The 17664-nt window shown below is 63.3% G+C and overlaps 1 protein-coding gene across 2 annotated transcripts in view; it reads left to right on the plus strand.

The window, feature by feature from the left end:
* NOL4L (nucleolar protein 4 like) overlaps positions 1-17664 on the plus strand; it is a 57639-nt gene extending 39975 nt beyond the window's left edge. For both annotated transcript variants that reach the window (XM_068416119.1, XM_068416120.1), the window contains 7 exons: positions 681-822; positions 11749-12020; positions 12393-12578; positions 12658-12849; positions 12936-13058; positions 13796-13997; positions 16548-17664. In XM_068416119.1, the coding sequence (XP_068272220.1) occupies positions 681-822; positions 11749-12020; positions 12393-12578; positions 12658-12849; positions 12936-13058; positions 13796-13997; positions 16548-16747 (1317 nt within the window). In that variant the 3' untranslated portion in view covers positions 16748-17664. The remainder of the gene's footprint in view (positions 1-680; positions 823-11748; positions 12021-12392; positions 12579-12657; positions 12850-12935; positions 13059-13795; positions 13998-16547) is intronic.

Here is a 17664-nt window from a genome sequence, read left to right on the forward strand (position 1 = left end):
GCCGGGGACCTCGCTCCCCCAGCCCCATCCCGAGGTGGGTGCTGTCATTTTTGATTGAGGTACAGAGGCGATATCCCTTCGGAGAGGGCTGGAGGAGCAGTCCCTGGGGGCTGTGCTCCAGGAGCCCCCTCCGCAGCGTCAGGCAGCGCAGGTCTATGGGGTGGGTGCTGCTACCGGGACCTCCCCACCGGCCGCTCCCTGCCAGCACCAGCCCTCCACGATCCCTGTTGCAGCAGATGGTTTGAGCTCAAAAAAGTCCGAGATGTTTTACGGAGCCGTTCCAAGGGAGTTGCACCCGTCCTCAGCTCCCACACGCCGCTGCCTCGCCAGAAACACGCTGGGGTGGATGGAGATTAAAGGGTAAACTCCAGGGCTCAGCCATCCGCTCCTACAGGATGCGAGCTCTTTCTAATTGTCCTCAATTAGAGCCAGTGCCATTGCTCAGGCACGTCTTCAGGCAGGAAGCAGAGCCCAGAGCCCGGCCATCGGCCATCGCTGGGGCAGCCACCGCCTCTCACCGTGGCCTTGGGCCGCCCTGAGGGGCCAGCGAGGGTTCCGGGGGGGGCAGGAGCTGCCCACCGAATTGTTTGTAGGAAGGAGTGTGGTGAGGAGATGTTAAAGCCAGAGAAAGGAGGAAAGAAAATAGCCCAGCGAGTTAACCCTTTCCTGCTTGCCTCCAGGATGAGACATCGGTGAGCAGCGAGGACTTTGATATGAACGACTCCACATGGATCTCAGCTGACCAGCACCTGAACTCCAGCCTGAGCCCCAGCCAGGACGAGAGCATGCGCAGCCCGCAGAACCTGCACGGCCAGGAGGATGGTGAGTGCCCGGCGGGCGGGAAGCGCTCGGCGCCTCTGCCGCAGGATGTTTTTGTGACTTATTAATCATTAACCAGGCCTTTCTGATCAGGTGTCCCACCTGTGGGATGGATTTCATGTCAGCACAGGCTTCGAAGCAGCGCTGACTCCCAGTCCTTCCCAGTTAGCCTCCGGGTTCCTGCTCAGCCAGGGCCCGCTCCAGCTCGGAGCTGATGGTCCTTGTGCGGGGACCTGGCTCCCAGCTCCACCAGAAGGAGGTCACCAAACCCTCTCCTAAGGCATGATGTCATGGTTCCCTGGGTGTGACAAGCAGAGCCCTGTCAGTCCTGCCCCGCGGGCAAGAGCTGCGTCGTCTGCAAGAGCCAACAGCGATGGGAGCGTGGGGTGGGCGTGGGTGTCTCCTCACTCGGGGCAGGCGGTTGAAGGGGCTGAAGGTGGCACACATGGGCTGGGGGGAGGAAGGGTTTGGGGCAGAGAGGTGGTGTGCTACTTCTGCGAAACACGCGAGTTTAAAATAAAAGAGCAAGTAAATGAATGGTAGAAGTACGAGTTCGGGTCAGGGTTCACCTCTGTGGTGCTTGGAAGGGTTCGGTGGTTGGACTGTTACCGGCTTTTGCTCAGGAGGTTGAATCCCTCGCTGTCCCTGGCTCGGCTGCTGGTCGAGGGACAACCCAGGCTGGGTCGGTGCTGCTTTAAGGAAGGGGACTGGAAACCCACCCTGGGAGAAAGAAAGGGCTTTTGTGCTGGCAGGTCTCCCCGGGGTGGCTTTTGGCTGCTTGTGTGGCCTGGGCAGGGGCAGCGGGGACGCTGCTCTCTCCAGTCGGGCGCGTTGTGGCACTTCAGTTTCTATTGCAAATCTGCAGTTTTGAGAAACGGCTGTTTTTAACCAACCAGCCCCAGCCCCGAGTCAGGCGGCCTCGGTGAGGATGTGAAACCTGCCTGCGCGGGGCCCGGCCGCGGGGCTGCGCCGTGGCAGGACGAAGGGTGTGTTGGTGGTGACACAGCTGCTCACTTCAGGAGTGTTCGGCTCCTCGGGACCAGGCTGCAGCCTCCGCCCCGAGCGAGCCCCGGCTCTCATACCTGCAGCCTGGCCGGGTCTCTGCGTCCCCTGAACTTTGCTGTTCTCCTGTCGGGACGTTTCGGGCTTGTGGCTTATCCCTCACGACTGAATCCCAGGTCTCGTTTACAATCTAGAATGACACAGTTTTGATCCCTTTGCTCAAGACTACTGTTCAACAGGACAGTAATTTAATAAGGGACTCACGTATTTAGGCAAATCAAGATGTTCTCACTAAAGCTAAATCCTCTCTCTCTCTGCCCTCTTAGGAAATGCTTCCCATTTTTCCTGCCCTGTGGTTTCTCTTCAGAAGCAGGTCTCCTCTTTGGGGCCCTTCTTGGCTCCTCTAATTTCTTTTGTAAGGTTCAGTGGTGGGTAGTGCATCACAAATAGTCCCTTCCTCGTTGTGAGGAATGCAGGAGGAGTCCCAGGCTGTGCCCAGGGTCGGCAGGAGGCTGAAGCAGGGAGGCTTTGGCACATCAGGAGTGATGGAGTCAAAGAGTGAGCAAGCCAGGCCTGGGGCTGCTGATGAGGGCTGTCAAGTAGAAGCCAGGCGTTGAGATTTCCATCAGCCTGTCGTACTTCAGGGGGCGTTTTATGGGACTGAAAAGAGGTTTTGTCACTGTGCTGAACGTCTGTGTCCTGTATTGGAGCTCTAAAATAGAGACTAATGCTGCTGAGGTGAAAGGCCTCGTGTCAGTCCCTCTGCCAACCCAACGCTCCCACCCAGGACTGCAGCATGTGCGAGGCTGAGAAGGGAAGAAGGACAATGGGGTGACCCAAGGGAGCAGCGGGTGGTTGGAGGAGAGGAGCATGGAGCAGAGAAGGAGCACGTCACAAGGGGAAAGGCAGGGACTGGTGCGGGGAAGGGAATGTGCAGGAATCAGTGTTGAGCACTCTTTGGTTTCCTCTTCTCTCAACCCGTGAAAGCTCTTTTTTTTGGAAGCAGATGTGTTTTACCTGGTTCACACTGGCTTGCTAAGGCTGTGCACACGTAAGATCATCTAAATGTGAGTGAGCAGCCGGTGTGAACTGCTTGTTCCTCGGAGCCCGGCTGGCCCCAACGCCCGGCACAGCCCAAGGGCTCTGGTCAAAGCACTCCACGCCAAAACCGGGTGTTCATCCACGTCCCCTGCTCTCAGCCCCGCGCCGTGCCCCGCAGCAGCCCCGCTGAGCTCCAGCCTTCTTCCACCAGCTGTGGGAGACGCAGGCAGTGCCGCAGCGAGCCCCACGCCTCCCCTGCAGCCGGGCCGGGCTCAGCCCCGAGCATCCCGGTGCTTGGATGGTCTGGAGCTTGTTCAGTACTCGATACTCTCCTCCCTCTGGAAATCCTTTTGAGTTACTAAATTGCTCCCGCCTGCTGCCGTCCGACGGGTGGGACGCTTGGAGTGTGTCTTCCGTGAAAGGCTGAAGTATAAAGTTTTAATGAAGAGCTGCCTGGTAGGAGAGCGGTATCGACTGACACGCTTGTTAAAAACGTCTTGTTTAAAGGACCGAAGCACCAGGTCCAGGTTTTCCAGAGGCCCGGGAGGAGCAAGTGCAAAGCGGTATGAAATCCAGAGAGGTGGGAGTGCAGGGAACCATTGTCCCACACTTTGATATGCAGGTGTCTGCTACATCTTCAGAGAGCTAAAAAGCAGCTAGGATGAAAGCCAGCACCTTCTTTTGTCTCCGTGCCCAGAAACCTTGGCCCAGTGTAGCCATGCTGCAACCAGCACCAGCCCTTGGAACAGCACGGAGAACAAATTAGACCTAATGACTTGGGTGGGTAAGGGACAGCGAAGGCACCGTTGGGAGAGCGTCGGCAGCGTCCTGGGCTGCAGGATGCACCGGCCAGCTCTGAGCAGCGACGCCGACACGCACACGCTCGCTCCTTCCATTTTCCTTTGTTACTCATCCTGCGGGCCCCAGCACGGAAAACGTGAAGCTCCCTGCGACATCCCTTCCCCGTCGGATGTTGCTCGCGGCGTACGTGCCCGCAGGAAGCCGGCGGCTGCCCAAAGCGACAGCGAGATCAACACAAACCCTTTGCTGCTGAAGCGGAGCTATTGTGCAGGACATCCTGGAGGGACGCGGCGGTGGGAGCCAGCACGCCTTCGGAGCAGAGTGACCCTGGAAGCTGTGCTGTCTCGCTGTCCCCTGTGCCCGTCGCTATCCCCGAAGGCCTCCCGTGCCCGCTCCCAGCTGAGCACAGGTCCTGGCCTGGCCCTGTCTTGCTGCAGCAGCTTCAGCTGGGGTCTGTCCGTCTTCAGAGCCCGTCTGTGCCCACAGGCGAGTGCAGCATCACAAAACCTCCCGGTTCGGTCTGGTGCCTGGGTCTGAGAGGGGTCTGGCGTCACGGGGATGCTGTGACCCGTCAGTGAGAGCAATGCCCTGGAAAAGAAAGCAGCAGGCAGACCCCAAACCACATGGCAAAGCACTTGAACTAATGCAGAAGGCGCCTCCATCTTGCCTGCTGATAGGGTCCGTCTTGCCTCGTCCCTGGCCGTACATCCTGCTCCATCGCGCAGGAGCAGCGCTCAGCCCACGGGCAGGGGTTGCTGCTCCTCGGCCCAGCCTGCCCGATCCTCTGAAGAGCAGGGAAAGCTCCTGGGTGTCAGATCTGCTGTCCCTGCATGGGGGGGCACAGGGTTGTCCTATGGCACCGTGTTGGGACTGATCCCACTGAGGTCCCTGCGTGCAGTCCTCTCTTGCCTGGCAGTGTCCCCGCAGAGCCCGTTCTGCCTGGTGCAGCAGTGGCTAATCCAGACCTTGGAGAAATGACTTTCTTAACCTACTTAACTACGAAGGCACGTGCTCCTCGGGGGCATCCCTCGGGGCGGCCGGCCGGGAAGGCTCCCAGATGCTGGGGACATGCCTGGGGAGTGCTCCGAGGAGGGACCTCAAGGACATGCGGGCGATATTTCAGGATGCCGTCCCGGGAGCAGGTAGGGCACGTCGCTGCTCTGGACACCCTGCCCTGGGGCCAGCAGGGACAGCACCAAGTTGTCCCTGGCACAGCCATCTCTCTTCTGGCATGGCACGCATCCCGCAGCTCGGGGTCACACCGCCGTTGTTGGCAGGATGCTCACGATGCACCACACATCGCTGGGTTCCCTGAGCCACCGACCTAGCAGAGCGCGTCCTGGGGAGGAGAGCGTCCCTCTTTGCAGGCCAGCTCAGCCCCTTCCTGCAGGACCCCGCACACCAGCCTCACCCCACGCCGGCTCCGTCCCAGGGCAGCCGCGATGCCCCGCTCCACACCTGCACCTCCCCGACAGCTGGCACCCGACCGCGGGGCCGTGGCACCCTCCTCACTTCGCCGTAGCGGGGTCACTTACCACGGGCAGCGTCGGGTGTCGCGTGGTTCCCCGTTCCCCTCCGCCGCACGGGCTTTCCTCGGCTGGACCCGTCCCTGCTCTGGGTGAACACAAACACACCTCTGCCAGCCGCAGGGGAGGCCCAGCACACACACGGGCAGCGATCTGACGGCTGGCCGTTGCTGGAGGCGGCCTGCGAGCCTCCAGCCCCTTGTTTTTCCCAGGCTGCAGAATCCTCCCTGTTTACAGGGCTTCCTGCACCGGGGTTGGATTTCACCCTCCCAGAAGCCCCAGCTCAGAGCCTAAGCAAGGCTAGGACCAGCATCCAGGCCTGGCAGCAGCTGGGTGTGACCTTCTCTTGTTTCCCTTAGGCACATATCTCCTCTCTCCCGGGGTGTCCCCACGCCATGCTGTCCCCACAGCAGAAGCCAGCAAGCGCGTCCCTGCCCTGCATGGTCTGGGCTGGTGGCTCCGTTCCCTGTCACCTCTTCCAGGGGCACATCTGCTCCTCGTCCCCACCGATAAACACCCTCCTTTGGGCATCTCTTGAAGAGCTGCCCATTCCTGCTGCAAGGCTGCGAGGTGCAGCGTGGGCACTGCGGGGCCGCGGTGGCTTCACCAGCCCGTTGCGCTGAGCTCGGCGTGGGGCTCGCTCCTGGCTGACACAGGCTCTGCTGGGTCGGTTGGTTCATCCTGCTTGTGCCCAGAGCAGGGTTTTGGGGGGCTCTTCCCTGGTCTGCAGCAGAGAGGGTCACCAGGCTGCTGGGCAGCCAGTGCCGCCCGTGCCCTCATCTTCCTCCCCAAAGCTGAGCACCCCCAGCCGAAGGGGTGAGCGGGGACAGCGAGGTGGGCCCCGCAGGGTGTCCCTTGCCTGGGAGGGGTGCAGAGCCCAGTGGCTTGGGGACGGTCCCTGCTCTGTGCTGCCCAAAGCTCAGTGCCAGCCCTGCCCAAAGCCACCCAACCCGTTTGTTTGGCACGGGGAGAGGCAGTGCCTGGGCAGCGCAGGGCCGCGGCGTGTCCCCTCCCTGCGGCGGGATCCGGGTGGCTGCCAGGAGAGGCTTGGTCTGCACCACCGCCTGCCCCGCTGCCGGTGAGGCCGGCTCCTGGCTCGAGCAGGGAGGTGGCCGGAGGAGCAGCGGTGGGAGGGATGGGGTCGGGAGGAGAAGGGGAAACGTGCCTGTGGCAAGGCTGCGTTCTGCAGCGGGAGCCGCCGAGCTTTGGGGCACGGGAAAATGTCCGTCGTGGGGGCTGGAGCGGTGAGATCCCAGAGGGAGCTGCCCCTTGGGCTGGGCAGCAGAGCCGGGGGGAGACGGCACCGGGGGGCACCTTTCATGCCGGGGGCGGGGGAGCTGGCCTCACAGCGCTGCCTTGTCCGGCCGAGCTCGCCTGCGGACGTGCATTGTGCCCGGCTGTGCCAGATGTCTGGCTCGCCCAGGGCTCTGGTCGGAGGCAGGGACCCGGGCAGGCAGGGCGGAGGGTGGACACTTTGTCTGGGACTTAACGAGGTTTGCATTAACGAAGGAAGGCAGGAAGTAGAGCGCCTTAACTGGACCCTGCCCAGCCCCACCGCTCCGCCGCCCCCAGCGACATTTCTTTTTCCTTCCTTACACATCCCGGAGGCCATCAGCCGGGCAGGACCTAGAGAAAAGGGGCTTCGTGCTCCGGCCACGTGAGCGGCGCGGGGTGGGTCAGCCATGGCGTGGCCTTGGCCTCTCCTGCCGCTCACCGCCCGGTCGCGGGTGTGGGAGCCCCGGGTGCCGCTCGCTCGCACCTCGTGAACGCCGCGCTGCCGCCCAGCCGTGGCCCCCGCGGGGCCCCCGCTCCCACTCACTCTCTCTAATTTGTATTAAGTATCCCTTCCTCGCAGGCTTTCCTCCTCCCCTTCTTCCCCCTTCTCGTCTCTTTTGTGAGTGAATAATTTATGGCACTTTTCATCTTCCCGGCTGCTGTCGCGGTGGGATGCTCCGCGCCCTCCCGGCAGCCGCTCCCGGGCCGGGGGTGCAGCTCCAGCCCGTGCGGGTGCCGCGGCAGTTCCCTCCCCGTAGCGATGGGGAGGCTCAGCCAGGAGCATCAACCTCTGCCACGGGGCCATGGCTGGTGGCTCCATGGTGGTCCGCGGGGCAGCGAGGGTCACTGACGGGAGCCGGTGCGGGCAGGCGGGCAGCGGCCGAGCCCCGGTGCCGGCCGGGGGCTCCTGCCATGGCGGGGCACGGGCAGGGCCCACCGCGCGGTGCGGGGCTGCGGCGAGGTTTCCGTGGGCCGCTGGCTCTTACATAAGCTCATTGTTTTCTGAGTCAAAAGAGGTTTTGTCTCCGCTCTGGAGATGTGACAGGAGGAGGAACAATTTGCCCCATTCATCTTTAACTCGGCCTTTGGAGAGCGGCGCAGCGGCCTTCGCCGACAGAGACGTTAAACCCAACCGCTTCCCTGCCGTAAAACCTCCCGGGGAGCAGGTGCTGGAAATCGCCCCTTCCCCTCCTGATCTCTGCAAATCCAGCGCCACAGAAATCAAGGATAATCCAGCAGCCTCTTCAAAATGAAAACGCTGAGCCCTGATTAATTCATTTAATAAGTGACTGATCCCCTCCTCCCCCAGCACCGCGGCCCAAGGAGCCATTTTGCTTCTCGCTCTCCCGGGCTCGGCGCCGCCGGGGAGAGGCCGGTGCCGCAGTGGAGGCGCGAGGCGGCTTCCCCGTGGCCTCCTCGCCGGCCTCGCTGCTTGCCCAGCCACGGCCTGGCCTCCGCCATGGGGCTCAGGAGGGCAGCGGCCTCCATGGGGCTCTGCGGCCTCGCCTGCGGCGCCCCGGCTCCAGGGCGTTGAACAGGAGAACGAAATATTCCGTTTTCCAACCAAAAGATCAAACCGGTTCGAAGTGACATTGTTTTTGCAGTTCTATCTGCTTCAGTTAGGGCACGGGGGTGGAGCAGGGGGGCTCCCAATTATCCTCGTTAGAGGGGCTCCTCGCGAAGCCGCGAGCAGGGAGCTCGCCAGGCTCGTGCTGGTCGGTAATGAATATATTCCTGGCTGCGCAGCCTGGCCCTGCTCGCCTGCTGCGCCCAGAGCCCTGCTCCTCACGGGTGGTTTGGGCCCTCGCGGGGAGGCTGCAGAAAACCTCTCCAAGCTCAGAAGTTTGGCGGGTTTTACTGAAACGGTGATTCTCTGGGAGTGTGGCCAACACGGCCCCGCCGCTGCTCAGCGTCCTGCCGCGGCAGAGCAGGAGCCTAAACCTAAACGCGGTCCTGGCAGCCAAGGCGGGAGGGCTCCTGCTCCCTCTCCCCCAGGTCCTGCTTTGCTGTGGGGTGCCCCATGCTCGGGGCTGGCGTGGGCTGGAGATACCCTGGGGAAGCTGCGTGGGGAGCAGCACCGTCCCCATCCCTGTCCCTGTCCCTGTCCCACCCAGCCCATCTGCGTTTTTAAGCTGGCTGAGGCCGTTCCCATTCGGACCCGAGGGCCTCGGCAATCTGAATTTGTCGCCGTTTTTCTGCTCACAAGACTGGGATTAACCCACCACTTTGTATGCGGAGCTTCTGGGAGAGCAAAACCTGCAAAAATGTAGAAATAAGAAAATTCTCTGTAGCTGGTGGGTTTACGGACCTTGTTATTTACTTCGTTCATCCTTGGTTTAAACTAAATTGTTCTTTTAGCAGGTGCTGGTCCCTTCTGTTAGATTCCCGTTTCATTTTCTTACTCTACCTGCACAGGTTCCTAGAGACACCTTCCTCTTTGTTCCCAATATTTTTTGGCTGTAGCAAACCCAAGGTTCGTAAACGCAGCAGAGTCGGGTAGAAACCCGATGTGCAGCTGCTGTGTGTGTTTTGTGCGACACAAAAGAAAACCTGAGACCCTGCGAGGTCGGGGGGGTCCAGACCTCACCCCCAGGATCCTGCGTGGCGTGAGCGGCCGGTGCGGGGCTGGTGCTGGTGACGGGAGCTGCAGGGACCGGGGGCAGAGCTGGGGTGGATGGGCAGGGGCAGAGCGGGGTGCCCGGGGAGCGGGGGGGTGCTGAAGGCAGGGTGGGGGTGTCCGGGGCAGGTTGGGGGTGCTCAGGGCAGGCTGGGGGTCTCTGGGGCACGTTGGGGATGCTCAGGGCAGGTTGGGGGTGTCCGGGGCAGGCTGGGGGTGCTCAGGGCACGTGCACATCCTTCTCCCAGCTGATGCGTCTCGTGGTGTCCCGTGCCTGGCGGGGGTTTCGTGGCATGGCAAGTCCCTGCTCCGTGCAGGCAGCCGCACTGGGGGCTTCCTGCTGCCCTGAGGAGCTGGCAGGAGGTTGCTGCCATTGGCCTGTGAGATGGCACCAGTGGGCCCTGCGGCACGGCGCTGTTGCTGTGGCTGTGCCCAGGCTGATGGCGGGGCCCGGCGTGTGGCTCGTGCCTCCGCACATGGGAATAATTCTCCTTAATCCTTCCGAGAGGCATCGCTGGGTGAGGCTGGAGCCTCCCTCTGGGAGCCCCGTCTCGCTGGGCGCGGGGAGTAGAGCAGGGGGGAGCGGAGCAGGGGAGGGACGGCCGCCATCCCAGGGGCAGGGAGGCCTCCGCGCCCCCGGCCACCTGCCCGCTGCTGCGCGGGGCTGCGGCCGAGCCGGCGCTGCTCCCGTGCCCATGCCAAGGGTGCAGAGTGCCGGCGGTGGGTATGGCCGTGCGCCCCAGCGAGACGTGTGTGGGGCAGGAGGCGGCCGTGCCCCCAGCACCCTGCCCCTCCGGGTATGGCTGACCGGCAGCAGAAGCCCCGCTGCCACGGTCCGGGCTGCAGCCGCCCACCGTGGCACGGGGACAGGAGACCAGAGCTGGTCCCTGGGGAGGCTCAGAGGGTGCCCCAGAGCGGTGCTGGCTGCTGAGCTCCCCGGGAACCCCGCGCTCCCCGGCACGCAGAGCCGGCTCTTGGCCCCAGCTGGGAGCAAGGTCTTCTGCCCGGAGCCAGCCCCGTGCCGGGGAGGGTGACGCCTGCCACCAGCCCCGAGCACCCGGCGCATAAACAGCACCCCGGGGATTAGGTCAGCTCTGGTCATTGCTCAGGCGAATAAGTGGATCAGCGCAAGGGAAAGGAGGTGGAGAGCTCTGCAGAGCGGGGAGCGCAGTGGGGACCTTTTAATGGAGGGGCTGGCGGGGCTGGGAGCAGCCTTGGCGCAGGCGCGAGGCCGGGCAGCGAGCGCTGGCCCCCGTGGCAGGGCGACTGGGGACACGCGGCGGCAGCCCCAGCTGGCCCCCACGGTCGGCTTGGGTGCCCGAGTGTCCTCAAGTGTGTTTATTTTAAGGGATACAAAGTCCTGGGCTGCTGCAGGGACACCGGAGCGCTCGCCCAGCCTCACGCTGACGCTCCCCGTGGGTGCTGGCGGGGGGAGGAGGAGGAGGGTGGGTGGCAGCAGCTGGGCACTGTCCCGCCGCCCCGTGCCCGCACACCTTTGGACCTGGCACTCACGTGCCGGGAGCCGTCGGCGCGGTGCGGGGCCGCCCCGCAGCCCGACCCCATTGTCCCGCGGCGGCGCGGGGACGCGCGAGGACGGCCATCTGCTTGTGGCTGCCGGCAGCTTCTTTGTTCGCCGCCCGGCGCAGGCTCGCGCAGGAAGCGGCTCCCCACGTGCTTCGCCCTTTCCCTCTCGCGGAGGCACCTCATGGAATAAAGGATTTACTGCAGCGAGGGGGAGGGAAGGGGAAACGGGCCGAGCGGCTTGAAAATGTCGTGCGTGGCCCAGGGCTGGGCTCCTTGGCTGGGCGCAGGCAGGGCTGGGCGCAGGCAGCACCGGACACAGGCAGGGCCGGGCTGTTCTTGGGAGCAGCACCAGGCTGGAGGCCGGCGTGGCGGGAGCCGTGCATGGGCAGGGGACGGTGCCAGGACCTGGGGGTGGGAATGTACCCAGGCCGGAGCAGGAGCTGGGCCGTACCGGGGAGCCAGGCCAGTGGTGTGCCCACAGTGAGCAGAGCCTGGGGCAGCGTGAACTTGGGGTTTTTGTGCCCGAGCCAGCCTGTCCTCGTGCGCCGTCCCCAGCCCCAGCACCCTGCGCAGCAGCCTGTCCCCGAGCCGCTGGCTGGAGCTCCTGGCTTCCACCGCCCCCAGCCCCACACGGGGCCGGGAGGGCCGTGCCGGGAGGCGAGGGACCCGGCGGGGAGAGGCGATGCCCCTTTCTCCTCCCTACAATGCAAACAGAAGCCGAAAAGGACCAAATTCCAAAGTTCTTATTCAAGCCCAGGCGCCGCGGCCCTGGGCGGAGGCGTGGGGACCGTCACCTGCCGGAGGGACGCGGGGCACGGCAGCGTCCGGCGGGCTCTGAGGGACGAGGGAGCAGAGCTGTGCGATGGCCCTGCAGCTGCAGGCACTGGTGTCCGTCCCTCCGGCTGCTGCACCCCAGGGCCCGAAGCGTGGCCGTGCCAGCCCTGCTCCCGGCGATGCCCAGTGAGCCCAGAGCAGCCCTGGCCGGGCATGGGCTTTGGGAGCAGCGGCACATCCCCGCTGCCCGTGCCGGTGGTCCCGCAGGAGGGCTCGGGGGAGGCTGGCACCGCGGGGGCAGAGCCGCTCGCCCACCTCAGGGCTGTGGTCCCAGGGCCCCACGGAGGTGACCAGAGGTGCTCCTTGCAGATGACTCCTCGTCAGAGAGCTGCAGCGGGAATGGCTCCTCCACCCTGAACCCCTCCACCTCCAGCAGCACGCAGGGCGACAGCGCCTTCCCCGAGATGAACGGCAATGGCTCTGCGGCCCCCATGGACTTCACCGCCTCCGCCGATGACCAGCCCATCAACCTCTGCGACAAGCTCGCGCCTGCCCACGTCACCCCTTCCTACCCGTCGGACGGCTGCAGCGCCGACGGGCTGCGCAGCAGGGTCAAGTACGCGGTGAAGACCACGGCAGAGGTACGGCCCGGGCGCTGCGGCTGGCAGAGGGAGGGAGGGAGGGTTTGGGAGAGCTGAGGAGCATCCCCCGTGCCCCGCTGCCCCAGAGCCGGGCTCTGCGGTGGGTTCGCCTCACCCCCACCGGCCAGAGCCGCGTTGCCTGCACTTGGGGCCGTCACAGGCTCCCTAAAGCCATCGTGTCACCCCCTTGCCCCGAGCAGGTGGGAGCTGGCGCTTGGGGGAGCCCGGCTGTGGGTTCCTCTCCCTGGGTTGCAGGGGGACATCAGGAGATGGGCCAGGAGCAGCGAGCCGAGGAGAGAGGGCTTTTCCTCGTGCCCATGGGCAGGGGCGGGCAGGCGAGGGCTGCTCGCGGTAACCCCTGTCCCCTCTCAGTCCCCTCCGTACAGCTCCGGCAGCTACGACTCCATCAAGACAGAGGTCAGCGGCTGCCCCGAGGACCTGACCGTCGGCAGGGCCCCCACGGCTGACGAAGATGACGATGACCACGATGACCATGAAGACAACGATAAGATAAATGACTCTGAGGGGATGGACCCGGAGAGGCTAAAGGCCTTCAACGTAAGGAGGGCTCTGCGGGGAGGGCGAGCCCGCCCGCCGCCCGGCTCGGTGTTCCCACCATCTGTCTTCTCCTTTGCAGATGTTCGTGCGCCTTTTCGTGGACGAGAACCTGGACCGGATGGTTCCCATCTCCAAGCAGCCCAAGGAGAAGATCCAGGCCATCATCGAGTCCTGCAGCCGGCAGTTCCCCGAGTTCCAGGAGCGGGCGCGCAAGCGCATCCGCACCTACCTCAAGTCCTGCCGCCGCATGAAGAAGAACGGGATGGAGATGGTGAGCGGCCGCCCCCCGCCCTGCCGCTCGCCACCACGCCCGGGGCAGCAGCTCCCTGAGCACCTTCTCTGCTTGTGTCCCCGCAGACCAGGCCCACGCCGCCGCACCTGACCTCGGCCATGGCGGAGAACATCCTGGCCGCCGCCTGCGAGAGCGAAACGCGGAAAGCGGCCAAGAGGATGCGGCTGGAGATCTACCAGACCTCCCAGGTACGGCGCCCGCGGCTGGAGGCGTGTGCAGGGAAAAACGAGAGAAGTTTTGGAGCAATTTGGCAAAACGTTTTAAAAAGCCTTTGTACAAGTCAGAGGGCTGCAGAACAGGGCCCCGTGGGGCATCCTTGTCCTGGTTTTGTGGGGATAAAATGTACAGACTCCCTTTTCTGTTCCACGTGGTTTCAGTGTGTGCCCAGCTGTGGCTGGTGATTGAGGCCATCAGCTAAACCCAGGGCAGCTGCCCCAGGCTGGCCCAGGTGTGTGCTGTAACGTTAACCTCAGGGGCACTATAAATGGGGAAGCTGCTGAGGGTGGAGGCTCTTGGCTCTGCTCTCCTCTCTGTCTCTTCTCCTTGATGGTTGTGATCCCTGGAGGAACTTGCCACCACTCTGTGGGCTGAGTATAACTTTGTGTCTTTGTATTAGCATTGATATTGGTTTTCTTATTTTATTAAATCTGTTTAAATTTCAACCTATGAGTCTCCCCCATTTTCCCAATTCCCTTTCTCAGCTGGGGAAGGGACACTGGGTGAGAGAACAGCTGGTTATTGTTTAGCCCCGGGTGTGGGCTGAAGGAGACAGCCCTGAGACTCAGGGCAGCAGGGCTGGGGACACTGGTTTGGGCTGGCCACGCTGTAGCTACGGGAAACCAGGCGTCCCCACGCCGTCCCTCCCATGGGCCGCAGAGGACGGCCGGGCTCCTCGCTGGAGTGAGTCTGTGTTTCCCCCGTGCAGGACGAACCGATCGCTCTGGACAAGCAGCACTCCAGGGACTCCACAGCCATCACCCACTCCTCCTACTCACTGCCAGCCTCGTCGTACTCCCAAGACCCGGTCTACATCAATGGAAGCCTGAACTACAGCTACCGTGGCTACGGGTCCCTGGGGGGCAGCCTGCAGCCCCCCGCCTCCCTCCAGACCGGCAACCACAGCAACGGTAAGTGCTGCACCGGGGGTGTGGGGAGCCCACCCAGCCATCACCACTCCTTGCCTGGGCAGCATGTGGGCTCCTGGTGTCCTGTGCTGGTCACTGGGGACGAGCCCAGTGACGGCAGCGTCTGTCCCACCGCCACGCAGAGCTGCTCCGACAGCCCCTCTTGTCCCACAGCCCCCGGAGGGCTCTGCCCGGCTGCCCAGCCCGCCTCGTCAGTGGGTGGTTAATTGTTGAACTGAACTCGGAGGGACGGTCTGGGTGGCACTGGTGGAGGGAAGGAGTGTCACTGAAAAAAAGAGAATCTGCACCAGCTATTAATTATTAACAGGGGCGTGCGCCTATCGCTGCCCTGATCTCGTTGCTGGTATGAGCCGTTCCTTTCCCAGCCTGCGCTGGCCACTCTGAGACGGGGACGGGGATGGGGACAGGGCTGGTGAAGTCTGGGGGCTTCACAGCAGCGCCCGGGGCACAGCCAGCTCCTGCCACAGGTCGGGAGGGTGACGAGGGGCTGGGGGCTGCGTGGGAAGAGCGGCCAGGGGAGCAGGAGAGCCTGGGCAAGGCCTGACGAGTCGGAGCAGGGGAACAGAGTGGAGCAGCCTGGGGCTGAGCAGGGCACGGGGGGAGGCCCCGTGGTACCTGGTACCACCCTGGCACCCTGGCAAGAGGTGTGGGATGGGGCCAAGGCTCCCCTTCAGCAGCAGCCCTCTGGCCTGTGCTGGGCCTTGGCTGGTCTTTTGGCAATCTCGGGGCTGCCTTCGCTTGCCCAGTGGCCCTCTGGGCTCCTGCCCACCCGGATGGGAGCGAGGATTTGGAAGGATGTGATTTCCGGAGCCCTGAGAGATGCCGGTCTGGGATTAACTCTTATCATCCCTTCCTAATGCTTCTTAACCCTGAATAAAGATCCCGCCCCGGCCTCCAGCTGCTGAGACCTAATCCTTGCAGCCATGGCGGAGGCGGCTCGTGTTCCTCCCCAGAGCAGCACAGGCACCCCCGGCCCCCCCGCACCCTCCTCTCGCCCTGGCTTCTCGAGGAGAGGCAGCGACCTTGCAGAGCCGCCCCAGGAGGAGCAGCAGGCCCGGGGCGCAGCGCACAGCAGCAGCACGCGGCCGTGACTTGCTGCTTTCTAATGGATTTTTAAACCTCTGCTTCGCTGTTGTTTTTTTCCGCGTTGCCCAAGCTCTTTTCCACCCCTTTGGAGGTGGGAGCGTGCGAGGAGCTGCGCCGCCTCCTCCCTCCGGGACCAGAAGGCTGCAGGGGTTTGCTGCCCACAAGTGTCTTCTCCTCCATCCCCCACCTAAGGCGGTTCTTGCTCAAACCCACAGCCCCACTCCCAGCTCCTTCCCCCGTGGTGAGCCGGGAAATGGGCTCCCTTTGCTGCTGCCTTTTCTGTCCAGTGAAATCGCTTTCGCGTGAGAGCCGCCTCCTCCCCTCGGCAGCGCTGAGCAGCCTGGCCTGGAGGTCGTCTGCTGGCGCTGCTCCTCCCGCAGCGTTTGCTGCTCCAGCGTTGCTTTCCTTGGGCACTTTCCTTCCCACCCCAGGTGATGCACCCCCCTCCCTGCCGTCGGTCGCCAGCGGGACCCGCCTGGTCTCGGGGGGCTGCTGGACTCTCCTGTCCTGGTTTGCAAACGGCTGCAGCACCCAGTCCCTGCTCCGTCCTCCCGCGTGTCCAACACAAAGCTAAAGGCAGTTTTTGCCCTGGCTGGGTCGCTCCTCAGGCCGTGTACCGGCTTCCCACACGCAGCCACCCAAACTGGCCGCACACGCGTGTGTGTGGTTGTGCACGTGTGTCTGCAGACGGCAGGGGCTGACAGCGTTCCCTGGGTTGGGAGAACTCGGTGGTTGTTGTGACCTTTTTGCAGGTTTAGGATCTGTAGCGACACGGGGGGGTTGTGAGCTGGGGGCAGCTGCGTGTCCTGGTCTGCAGAGGGGACAGAGGTGGGGCAGAGACCGACTTAGGAGACAGAATTCCCCCTGCCCATCAGGCAGATCATACACGTTGCAGGACTTCATTTCATTTATGGACTAAGCCCCAGAAATGTGCAGCCTGCCCAGACCATCTCGCCCCCGCACTGAGGCCGAGCAGTGGCTGGGTGGGTGCCCGGGGCGGTGTGCGAGAGCCCGGGCAGGGCAGGGTTCCTCCTTGCCCTGCAGCCTGGCCCTGCAGCGTGCTGGGCATGGACACCATGTCCTTACCCAGCTCTAAACCAGGGAAACATACCCCGTGCGGAGGAAGAACCAGGACCTGGAAGGTGATGTCCCTGGGGCAGGTACCCTCGGGCGCAGGTTTAGCTCCGGGCAGAGCGTGGCCACGGATGGTCCCTTCGCAGAGCGGGTGGGCCAGGCTGCGGCACGGCAGCGTTGTCACGTTGGTTCTCAGGTCTCTTTCCTCGTGGCTGTTGCAGAGGTGGTGACTGGCCCACGCTGGCCGGGGCTTCTCCCATGGCAGGTCCCACGCTTAGCTGGGAGCCGTGGCTCCCGCTGGCATCTCGTGGCCGCAGGATGGGCACGGGCGAGGCTGCTCCGCTCAGCTTCCCTCTCGCTTCTCCTTGGCAGGTCCGACCGATCTCAGCATGAAAGGTGGGGCCTCCAGCACGGCCCCCTCCAACAGCACCAGCAGGGGGATGCCGGCTGCCCAGCTCAGCCCCACGGAGATCAGCGCCGTGCGGCAGCTCATCGCCGGCTACCGGGAGTCGGCGGCGTTTCTGCTTCGCTCTGCAGACGAACTGGAAAACCTCATTTTACAGCAGAACTGACTCCCCGTGTCTGCGTCGCTCCTCTGTTGAGAAGACAATTGATACCTGCTAGAAAAAGGCTCCCAGCGGTGTCCTGCTCCGGACCCCCATCGTCCTCCCGGGAAGCGGCGGGTACACGTAGTTTTAGAAGGTGGAATCCAAAAGACCTGTTTTCTTTTACACTCCGAGCACCCGGGACTTCAGGCACAAGGACACGTTTTTTGCAGCGTACCGACCCCCGCGCGTCCAGCCGAGCAGGAGCCAGCCCTGCGGCCTGGGAGGACGTGGGACTGTCACGGGCAGAAGGGAGCCTGGGGAGGTTTGGGGCTGCAGATGTATTTAGAATAACCTTTGTGGACCCAAATGTTAGATTCCCGTCCCCAGATAATTTCCAAGTCTTAGGTGAGCTGAATCACATATTTATTGAGAAATGGACCCTCCTCTCCCCTTAGTAATTTATTTTTCTGAAAATGGATTCTTTTGCGTTTGTACAGATTGCCAGTTTTTTTGTCTGTCTGATCAGGAGGAATTTATTCCTGTGAAATAACACATTCCATATCACTACACTACTACTTTCCAGGCAGCTCTGCCCGTCTCTCTGGGGAGCCCTCGGCCCACGGGGAGCAGGTTGGCCATCCAGCCCTCGGCTCCGAGGCCCGTCAGCCTCCTGTGGGCGCAGGTGGCAGCTGACTGACGGAGCGTCGTTCTGCTTAGACCTTCTCTCTAAGCGCTCCCGTAGCAGCAGTGGGGTCTGAATCTCCCAAGAGACTCGGCAAGCTCAGCAGACCTCTCCGGCCAGAAGGACGTCTCGCACTCTAAGGCATTGCAGATAAGAGAAGGAAGGAAATACCTGAGGAACACTGTCTTGCGGTCGCCAGCCGTACTCTACCTCACACTCCACCGTGGGCTTCTTCCAGGACTGGCCGAGCTGGGCCTGG

This window comes from Nyctibius grandis, chromosome 19 (genome assembly GCF_013368605.1).
Source record: "Nyctibius grandis isolate bNycGra1 chromosome 19, bNycGra1.pri, whole genome shotgun sequence".
Classification (NCBI taxonomy): Eukaryota; Metazoa; Chordata; class Aves; order Nyctibiiformes; family Nyctibiidae; genus Nyctibius; species Nyctibius grandis.